General features: G+C 34.4%; 1 protein-coding gene across 1 annotated transcript in view; it reads left to right on the forward strand.

Moving 5' to 3' along the window:
* Nucleotides 1-11663, forward strand: part of LOC148954451 (5-taurinomethyluridine-[tRNA] synthase subunit MTO1, mitochondrial) — a 108512-nt gene that overhangs the window by 12386 nt on the left and 84463 nt on the right. The window contains exons 3-4 of the mRNA XM_089086275.1: nucleotides 10265-10397; nucleotides 11299-11329. Coding sequence (XP_088942401.1) covers nucleotides 10265-10397; nucleotides 11299-11329 — 164 coding nt within the window. The remainder of the gene's footprint in view (nucleotides 1-10264; nucleotides 10398-11298; nucleotides 11330-11663) is intronic.

Raw genomic sequence — 11663 nt, forward strand, 5'->3', positions numbered from 1 at the left:
CAGGGAGGGGTAATTTTCTAGCACTTGGAGGAAGGAGGAAATATTTAGGGAGAGTAAGGGCAACGGACGGTCCTTAGTCATACCTTATGTCTGGAGAAAATGGCGAGGATATGCTTCACTTTATGGCACTTTGTCCCGAATTACAGGATTTAAGCAAGGACTTATTTTATGGTATTGTGAGGACAAGTGAGTGGTTGGTTTCAATAATGGGATCGAAATATTATGGAAAAATAAGAATGATTGTAAAATATATAATATTGGGTATATCATATAGAGATAGATTTTTGTAAAGGGGGTGGGATGAGTGTTGGAATTATTGTTGTATGTGTGTAAGTTGTTTTCTTGTTTGTTATTTTTTGTAGTCATGGCCCTTGATAGATGTAACATACATCTATCTATGTATGTTAGTTTAATGGTATTGTTGGCTTATTATGTTTTTGTTTTGTTTTGTAATTTTGCATTGTTATTGTTATGTAGGCTACTATACTTTGCTGTGAGTGTTATAATCATGTACTATTATTTTGTGCAATTTTCCATTTTGTTGCCATGGCCCAAAGCGGCTTTTATTGCAATAAATATCTATATTTATCTTACTATTATAAAGTAAGAATTTTGTTGCTTTGAATGTCGGTTTTGTATGTATCCTTGGGCTATTTTTAGGGCTGGGTTGGGTAAACAGTTACAAATATGATTTTAAACATCACAAAGAGCATAATATTAGTAATTAAAAATTTATACTCTTTTTGTTTTATAGTGTTTTCTCTTGAAGAGCTATAACTCAGTAGTGTTACCTTTGAAAGTAGTTGAGTTAGGTAAATAAATTCAAGAATAGGTCCAGAGCCTGGATGAATCTGTGGTAAGGTATTTTGAAGTACTTACCTCTGTCCTTTCCCCCTTTAATGGACCCTAGTAATCTTTAAATGTTATATAAATCTGAAACCTTCAGAAATAGATCTAATGCTCAAATAAGGTACTGGGGAAACTTTTTGAGCCTCATACCTTTGCCCAATCCCAATTTTTAAAATTTGAAAGAGTTAAAAATCTAAAATTTTAAAGTTAAAGTCTTAATTTTAAGAACAAAACATTAATATTTCTTATATCCTTCTTAAATAAGGGGATTGCATTTTAAAATGTAGAGTAAATAAAGTTTTGTAGAATACTCCACAATTAAGATAAAACATTTTTGTCAAAATTCATATAGCCTAGGTATAGACCTGTCATCTGTGCTATCTTCTAAACTCTTTTAATAGGGAAAGGACAGAGTCATTCACTTGACAACCTCTTCCCAGGATACATTTTAGACAATAGATTGATTCCTGGAAGTTTCATAGTCATAAATCAACTACTTTCAAAGATAACAAGAAGCCCCTTTTAAGTCCTTAAAGTGAAAGCTTGTTTCTCACTAGAACCTAAAAGATTGGCAGCATCAAATGCTTACCATAGAATTATGTTGCAACAATATAATTAAGTCCATTTGTAATTTTAAACTTATAACCCAGTTCTTTTTGTGATAGTTTATATGGGTAGCTGGCAATTGTATATATGAGTAATTGTATATATATATATTTTAATTAGTCTGTTTTAGTTTTATATATATTTTTATTATTTTAGTTTTAGATTCTAGTTTTTTTCTACATTGAAGACATCTTTTCTATGCTGGTAATTATTTGTATGATTTTTGTTCTCTTTGTTTCTTTTTACTGGTCATAAAGCTGTTTGTCATTTTCAGGTTCATTTCTTTTCTTTTTGTCTTATTCCTAGAAGTATATTGCCTCACTTTGCCCCCCCCCCCCCCCTGACAAAAAAATGTTCAGTTCACTATATATTTAGGTATACTTTCAATGTCATGACTCTTTTCTTCTTTATTGTTCTACTGTGAACACTAATCAATTACTAGGAAGGAAAGAGTAATGCCATTCTAAAAATAGTGAAAATATATATAATGGCTTGTATATTTATCCATCAGGGGAGGGGGGTAGAGGTTATTTGTAGCAATGTATTTTCTTTGTTGATAAGTATTTATGATTGTTTCAAAATAGTTGTATTTATGATTGTTTAGTTATGATTTAGTTATGATTGGTAAGTATTTATGACTGTTCCAAAATAGTTGAAAGATCTTAAACCAAACTGGCAAGCCATGACAAAGAACAAACAAAGAGAGAAATCTCAACAAAGAACAAACAAACAGGACTATATTTAGTAGGAAGAAAAGATAAAAAGCAAATAAAATACAGATATTTCACATGTCTGAAAACAGGGCATCTTCAACACTGATGAAACAAGTGTAAAAACTGAAATAACCTAAAAACCAAATGGCGTGGTCAGTTATTTGGTTTGTGACAAGGGTCAGTGGTGTGACTCAGTAAGCTCAGTAAGTGTCGACCCATCTCTAAAGGAAAACTTAGAAAAATCTGTGGAAGGTAAACAGTATGGGTGCGTGAGAGCAAAGGATGGATGGCCCCATGTTTCCACCGTACTTCCTGGTTGAGGGCCACGAGTCGGAGATCAGCACCACCGGTTTAGACTTTAAGGGTCTAGTGCCGTCATACTTACTTTATATATATATATATAGATTTATATATAGAATATATATATATATATATATATATATATATATATATATATATATATATATATATATATATATATATATATATATATATATATATATATATATATATATATATATATATATATATATATAGATTTATATATACATTCATTGTATTTTTATGTAACCCTCAGCATAGCTGTTTGTGTCTCAATATTTCTTCCAAGAGATCTGTTGGGTTATAACCGATCTAATAATTTGAAAGATGTGAAAGGTGTTCTTTAACATCTCCACTGGGGTCTAAAAGGTACACTTGATCGTATGAATATGGTTCAAAATCACCTTCAGGGGTCTATGATGGGTATGCCGCTAAATTGATTTTGTGATAAATTTGTCAAGCTATTTTTAAGCTGAAAATATTATGACTATTTTTGTTCAATCATTGCTTACATTGAATGAAGCTAAAGCAAAACATGAGTTTCAGTTTTGTATTTGATTGTGGAAGTCTTTAGAGACCAAATGGTGTCTTATAACAGGCCAATCAAACTCATTTGGAAATCGTTGATGCAGGAATGCAACTCAACCAGGCAGGCAGCAGCCCCCAAGTAACTCTTCTTTGTTGGCTACTTTTCCTATGGGATAATGGAGGACTCCACAGTGAATACATACAGAATTGAAGGGTCCCAATGACTTTTAAATAACACTTCTCTAGTTTACGGCATCTTTGTAGGTTTTTACTGGGTTTTATGCCACAATTTGTTGGTATCGAAAATTGGGATGGTTGCTGTTCTTCTAACATAATATTTTTTTGGTGCTTGTGTACATAATGGTACACACTTTAGAAGGAGTAAAGTGTAATGGGTCTGCATGCAAAATGTGTTAGCTATAATTATTCTGCATGTTATGAAGTAATTGTTTTCTAACTTTGCACTGTCCAAATACTTTACCCCACCCTCTTCCCTAATGTGCAAATATATAGCCCAAATTATATAAGTCCAATATATTCTGTCATCTGCCACTTGTTTTATGCTGGAAATAAAACTAGTTAGCTTAAAGCTCGTTTCAAAGATAAAACTGGCTTGTTCTTGAGTGTGTACCATTATCTCTGCAGTTTCATTTTTGACTTGTTCTGATTTCCACTGTCCTGTAGCAGCACAGTTCTTTGTTCTTCGCTGTCATTTTTGACCCTCTTGATACTTGCTTTACTGTGTCTGCTAACCCTACAATTCTTTGTTCTCCACTTTCATCTTTGACAAGTTCTGATTCCTGCTGTTGCTTTTAATTCTTGCTGCTGATTATCTTCTGACTGCATATTTCTTTGTTCTTGTGGCCATATATCTTTTAATTACAGATTTTCTGGTGTTCATTTTCATTTTGATTTATTCTGATTATCATTGTCGCAGGTCTTCCAACAGCATATTTTTCTTCTTCACTTTTGCTTTTGAGTTGTTGTGATTCTTGCTGCCACTTATCTTTTAACTGTATATTTATGTGGTCTTCAATTTTATTTTTGAGTTGTTCTAATTTTCAGTTTTGCTAATATTTTAACTACATATCTCTGATCTTTATTTTCGTTTATCATTGCTTCAAACATTTTTTTCAGTGCCTTTTGCCTTAGTTGCTTTGTATTGGTCTTGTCACTTTTGATGGTCTAAGTTGTTCATTATCACCTGTTGGCTGTTGTACATTTACATTTTTCAAGTTGTTCTCTTGATCTTGTCTCATTTGATTGTCCAGTTTATTTTTTTGAGCTTACGGTTTTGTCCTCTTTTGTTCTTTTGTGTACTCGTTTTGTGCTAACGTTAATTTACGTTTATGTCTTCTGGATTAGTGTTGTAAAATTACCTTAAAATAAAAACTTGGTAAGTAAAATTTGTAAAAATAAGGTAAAAATGGTAAAATAAGGTACTCCCTAGGAAATACAGGGTAAAATTGGTGTTTTAGAGTTACCATGTAGCTACAAGACCAGTTGAGTATTTCTTTTTAAGGATCAATTTCAGATTTTAATGAAAATTTTTTAAAAATTCTGGTTTTTCTGGGCTTAAAAAAGGTAATTCCCCTTCATCTAGAGTTTCATCAATTTAATTAACTGTCTAGTTTTTCCCTTTGGTAAACTTGTGCCTAGAGTAATACCTCAACAATTGGACAGTGCCTAATTTCGGACATCCATTTTGTAAAAAAGAAAAAGGAATAAAAAAATATAATGGTAAATTAAATTTACCATTAATTTGCGAGCCAAATCATATTGTTTTTTTTCTACATTTTAACCTAAGAAATGTTACCCTAGCAGCCTTGCATATTTAAACAGCCGTATTCAGCCACATTCCTCATATACATTTTAACACTGATAACTGATTAACTAAGTACTGGATCATAAGAGCAGAATCTATCAGTCACTTTCAAAGTCATTAAGACTCTTTAAGAGGATTTGCTTGCAAATCTAGCTCTGCTCCTCCAGATTTTGATTCTGATTCAGGTGATTGTGCCTATTCTGAAGCCCCCCCACCCCCCAACGAAAGTCCTGGATACGGCCCAGAGGATTATTCATCAATTTCTACCTCCACCCTCCCATTGTCTCTCCCTTAGAGCTAATTATGTATTTATCCGCTGGTTCTTTCAAAACAACTGCTGAAACACAAGGGCTGTTAAACTAGAATAAGAATTTATTTTAGATGCTGTAGTCAGTAACAACTCAGTTGATAGCAATTCGTTGAAAAAGGAAAAGGACACGGGAACTTTTAATTTCCAACTGACAGAGCCCCCTCCAAAGCCTTTTCGCCTATTCGACATGGAAGTGGCTCTGCGGAAAAATAAATAAATAAATTAATGCATTCAATCCTCATGTGTATTTACTATTGATAGTGCTATACGGTCGCCCCTGACCTAAAGAGGAGACTAGAAATGTCAATTTCCCCTCTAATGAGAATCAGGAATTATCCAAGGGGAAAATAGGGTAAATTCTCCACAGGGGAAGGGGAATATTTCGAATATTTCGTGGGGGATATTTTTTTTTTGGGGGGGGGGATAAAAATCGGCTTGCAGGTAAAAGACGGCATGAATATAAGATTTTTCTGAGATGTGAAATTTAAAATAAAAATGAGGAAATTGATTCTGCTTTGTCCCTCCACGTTGTTGAAAGTCCAGGTCATCTAGTTCTTTTTAATGAGGCAACTTCAGTATTTGAAGAAATGGTTTCCCACATCCTTTTAGGAAGGCAATCGCAATTAAAAAAATCCATAAATAGAACCTTTGCTTTAAATAGAGATACTGAAGATATTCCTATAAACCCAATTTTCAATAACTTAAAATTATAGGATTCAATTAAAATTCTACTTCAGTTTAAATTAAAATCATCTGACTACACGTTAAATAAGAATTAGATCAATAAGCAAGCTAAATCAATCACTAAACAGAGAATTCTTTTCCATTCTAATTCTTGAATAATCTTTATTTTATTATGGCTTGGTTTTTTGGTATGTTTGATTCAGTCTTTCTTCTGCTCAGTTAGAGTTAATTCAAAAGGTCAGTTTTCATTCTTTTTTTTTTTTTTTTTAGCACTGGACAGCTGAGTGGAAGTCCCTGACGAAATATCTGCCTCTATCATTTTCAATCCTGCTTGTATTTCTGCCTATAATAGTTCATAGAACTAATGTAATTTTATTTCAGCTAATATTTCACCATCTTAAAATTATAATTGCTTGTACTATAATATACTTTATCGTTCTGATAACAAGAGACCCAAGTAAGACAAACCGTCTTTTAAACCAGGGAACACAGCTATACACTAAACAAAAGCTCAATCCTTTTTCTGCCAGCCTCTTCGCGCTTTTGTACTCTGACAATTGCAAGGCGTCGTAAAATATGTCAGTAAAATATGTAAAATACCGGTAAAATACGTAAAATACCGGTAAAATACGTAAACTACGTACAATAGGTAAATACCAATTTTACGGGGGTCCGTAAAGTTACGGTAAAATACGTAAAACACCCAATTTTACCGTGACCAATTTTACCAGTTACAGCACAACCCTGGATATTATGAAATTGCTGAAAATGCCTTTTGAAATTTACATCACCAAACATAGGCACATGAATTTACACATTTCTAAATTTTTCTTCTGCAAATACTTCTAAAACGGTTTTAAAATCTATTTTCCCTGTGTCTTCACTTTCATTCAACATGATTTCTAAACTATTTAGTCTATCCTGATTTATTGATGATATCACAAAAGCAATGCTTACTGGAATTTTTAAGGACATTTCACAATTTCGAAAATCAATTGTTCATTTTGATTGCGGTGTGTGGATTGGGTCTGACTGGACCCAATCGTTCCAAACGCCCTTTTTCCGGCCCTGTTTTGGTGTTTTCATTGAAGTAACTCTATTAGCTTCTGTGACCTATGTGGATCAGTTGAAAGTTGCAACTGATCCACATAGGTCACATAACTCAACCGCTTAACCACATAGGTCACAGAAAATCTACAATTGTTGCAACTTGCAACAATTGTAGATTTTAATATTGGTTGTTTTTATTCCTTGGTTTTTTATTTGTTTATAAGTTATTTTAGTTTTTATCTTTGTTTCATCAGTATTGAAGACGCCTCGTTTTCATACAGGCGATATATCAGCCTCATTTTAGATTTTGTCTTTTTTTTTCTACTGGCCATAGTACTTTTTATTTGTTCTAGATTGAGATTTCTTTCTTTGTTTGTTCCTCTTCAAAATAGTTTCCAGAATTTTTGGCAACCATTTTTTACTGGCAAATCATAAGGAACAAGATGCCATTTAAGGGATCTAAATAATATTTGCAAAGGAAGCGCTTAGTATATTAGGAAAGAGCATAACGAATGTATTAAGTGGTGTATTTATAATCCACATAGCTAATTAATAGAAAACCTCGTAACCTGTTACATAAAGTAACCTAGGCTACTCAAGAACTTTAAATGAAAGGCTTCTTCCTATCTTGGAAAACAGTTGAGTTAATTGAAATTACTTGAAGCTGCAATTTAAGGTTTAAGTTAATGAAAATTTCAGGGATATTTATAAAGCAGTGAGAAGGTCTCATGAATTAGGTATCTTCACTCCCTCTTCCTTTAAAGGGCACTGACCTCTGATGAGCTTACACAAACTGCATGCTATGAAAACTGGAAGTTTCAGAAATAAATTTGTAACTCACACAAAGGAAGTGTTTTAAGCCTTATAACTTTGCTAAATCCTGATTTAGACTGAAAGAATAAAAAAAAAAAAAAAATATCTTAAATTGAAGAAAAATCCTGCTTGAGCCATTAGAATTATGTTTCCAGAACCTAAAGTCAAAGAAAGTAAGATTCCATCCAAAATTAACCAGAAATATTGTACATTAGGCCATGTCTTTAATGTACCTCTAATGTTTAATACTAAGAAAGAAGTTGAGATAGGAGCTTGAAAACATTTTCTAGGGCATATTTTAGGCTTTGAATTTATTCCTAAATGTTTCATTCTCTTCATGCATCCATTTTTCAAGACAGTCAAGAGCTCCTCAAGTAAATACTACTGAAAGTGCTGGAACTAAGTCTAGGCAAATAAAACTGTCAGGAATCAACACAAATATCAATTCCTGAAGATACTCTACTGTGTCACTCCCCTAGGCTAGTTCAAGTACTTACTGTGTTGCTAAAATACTAAAAAAAAGTTTTGTCCAGAAACAATTGGTTGACCTAAGGCATAGCAAGATGTTTCAGTTTAACACCTCTGTCTCATTATCTCCAGGCAATTAACTCATGACTTGAGAAGGTAAAACTCATGTTCATGGCTTCTTCTAAACTAAACTTTATAATAACAAAATGATGGTACTGTTTGATTACCTCTTCAACACTGTTTAAGGACAGTGGTTGCCACTGTTATAGCTATGTCCCAGCTCCTCCCTCAGCTTATGAGGAAAGACGTAGCCCTAGGCTATTATCAAGGCTTTGCTGATTATGTTGGTTTGTAATATTTTTTAGTAGCCAACTTGTTTCTCATCAACAGTGTATGTTGTAAATGTGTTATATCTTCTGGGAAGATACAACAAACTGTGACATTCTTGTACATGGTCTTTTCTTAATAGTCCAGTAAAAGTACAGAGAAAAGTCGGTCGACCCAGACAAAATTGCAACAAAAGAAGATTTTTTACACCAAAATGGTATTTACATTTTTGACGCTTAGGAAGCTTTTTTTACGCTAAAATGTTCAGAAAAAATCACATGATAGCATATTTGAAATCCACTAAAATCAATTACTAAAGAAGCTTCCTGGGGCTAGTTAAAAAAGGAGGAAGGGGGCAACAAAATTTTTTTTTTCATTTTTGACATTGCGAACGCTTTACTTAAACTGAAATACTCAGAAAAAATCGCTAGACAGTATATTAGAAATTTAGTAAAATCGCCCAATGGTAAAAGCTTCTAGGGCTGTTAGAAGGAATCGGAAGGGGTGAAAAATCCCTTTTTCGATTTTTGTTATTTCAGCACGTTTAGGGACTCGATACTTATGCAAATTAACTCATTGGTATTGCCGCTGACGCCGATTCTATCATGGTATGCCTGTAATATCTCTTTAGATATAAATGGGGTTTTATTAGCTTCTTCACAAAAATAAATGAAGGAGCGTTTTTTCTAAAGTAATATAAAGAACAGATCTATGAAAGCTTAAAATACTTCCAACAGAAATAAGGTAACATCTCGTATAGAAATTTAAAGGATCAGAGAAGTATTCTATTCGTCGCTGCTTTGGTAATCATTGGAAAACTGGTCATTCAATGAGAATGAACCGTGTGAAGACCATGCCACGGAAAAAGGGAAACTATAGGCATAGATTCATAAAAACTTAAAAAATTATTCTTACTAACGGTTTCTAATGCAGTGAGAAACGAAATACATTAATACATCTATATATAAATCGCAGTTTTAATAATCATTATTTTTAAATCAAATAGAATTGAGAATAACCATTTCATTAATGAGCACTTCAACAGAGAACAACCACCGTTAATACAAAAAACTAAAATCGCTCTTCTTCTAGAGATGTTGGTTCAGATTTTGCAGCTTGATCTCATAGACTCTTCGCAATCAATTGTGCGATACATACAGTTTCTACTGGAATTACATCTTGCTGTTCTACAACCTGATTTGCATTTGCAACGGGTAACTTTAAGTAGACTTCGAGGGCCAGGTATCTTCTCTGCCGTTGCTGAAATACAGTTATTAACAGAGAGTTGCCATCCCCGGTTACGAGGTTGCATCACCGGAGTCTTAGTTATTCGTTCTATTATCTACAAATAAACGTGAAGAGGATGTAACTTCACAGCTAACGTTGTGGGGGCACCTAATCAGGGTAGAACAATGTGGAAAAGAAAGTAAACTTGTCCAAGAAGAGGTGATATCTCAAGGACACGACAGTTTTTTCAGCCTTCCCTGTACAATTTTTCCAAAAAGTTCATTCATGTGCTGATACGAGTTCATGCTTCGTTGCCATCGAGTCTACGAGGACCTAGGTGAACTCAAGAAAAGACAGATCAAGTTGGTAAAATGATATTCCAAGATATATATCAATTTTTTAGACCCTCGAAAACAGCTTACCACCTAAGAACATGAACATCAATTGAACTGCACCATACACATCCTCTACTTTTTCTTTGATGTAGCATATATTCCGCAGCTTCTGTTCGTTTGAAGCTTTTGTCTTGAATCTAAAATACAGGTCTTTGTGGGTGGCAGTGACATTATAGAGGAGAAAGATGAGGAGGTCAGTGTCGTTTCCGACGAGACGTGTCAACCGAATTCTTGCTTTATGAATGGCTGTGGTTGCAATCAGAACATCTGCGTCAGCAGAGGTTTGTTGTGCCAAACAACCTGTTGAAGACAATTTTTTTCCTATCCTATTGCTCGAAGTATCCGCTGATTGTTTGTGCAGTTTTGCAAGAACTCTTCCTTCTTTCTTGTTAACTTGGTTGTATCAGTGAGAACTACCGCTTGATACTGTTTACCCCTGGAACGATGGAGGTAGGACGCGCCTTTTGCAAAAGGACCTTTGTCATATCCGCCAAAAACTACCGAAAATTTTCCAAATCTAGTGGTGACCTACTTTACATAACTTTCGCTAATGAAGTCAAATGTAGATTTGGGTTGCCAAATAGAATTCTTTTGTAGCTATCCACCATCAACCATATTTTGGCAAGATTCTAAGTACTCATCTGATGGTCCCCTAGCTCTTTGTAAATAGTGTTTGAGAGACATTGTGTGTTGGTGGGACACAAAACTTAATAAGTTACAACATGGCATAGGGGATACGTATAACGCTTATGCGACAAAAGATCTTGACGGTTAGACACGTCCTCGTTTGCCACCGTAGCTTAACATTGGAACAGAAACCCTGGACCTTCATGAATCGGTTCACTATGGATAATAACAGCCGATTTAGATGCCATTTTGACAGCCTTGTTTTTCTTTCGGAACAAAAATGTATCATCTGCCTTCCCAGTCATTTTGTCTAGAATTTGGGCTCTAATTTCTTTCATGGTTCAGCATCTACATTAGCTGATGCAGTTACGCCCGTGACGATGTCAAGGAGCCCTTCGTGTTCTCTGAACAGAACCGGGGTATGCTAAAAGTACAGAACCGCCTCTTGGGCTTCATTATCTTTCTTCTTCTGCCACTGGAACATTTTGACGCTTCCTTCGCCTGTTGAGTAGCTCAGGCTAGTCATACCTTGCATTGATGTACTTAATTCTACAGGTATTGGTTTTGAAAAAGCCCACATCAAATTGTGAGTTTGTGTGATCCCCTGTCCAAGAGTTAGTTCACCTTTGCTCTTCAAACTGCGCATTAGAGCTTGCTCATTGACTCGATCTGGTGACAATCCAGCCCAGTACCGATCGCTTCTTCTTATAACAAACTGACCGATTTTGAAACTTGAGTAGAACTCTGGATTGTTTTCATCACATCTAGTGACTGATCTGCGCCGGGGACGTTTTTCAAGGCACCGACAGATGGCTCTGATATCAAAATAAATTGAGAAGGAGGTTCAATCCCCTTTTCCTCTATATTTTTCCTGCAACTCTATCTCGGTTTAGCACATTCTCAAAATGTTCTGCAAATCT

The sequence above is a fragment of the Artemia sp. Qi Xiang Cuo genome, chromosome 3 (assembly GCF_049724085.1).
Source record: "Artemia sp. Qi Xiang Cuo chromosome 3, ASM4972408v1, whole genome shotgun sequence".
In the NCBI taxonomy this organism is placed as follows: Eukaryota; Metazoa; Arthropoda; class Branchiopoda; order Anostraca; family Artemiidae; genus Artemia; species Artemia sp. Qi Xiang Cuo.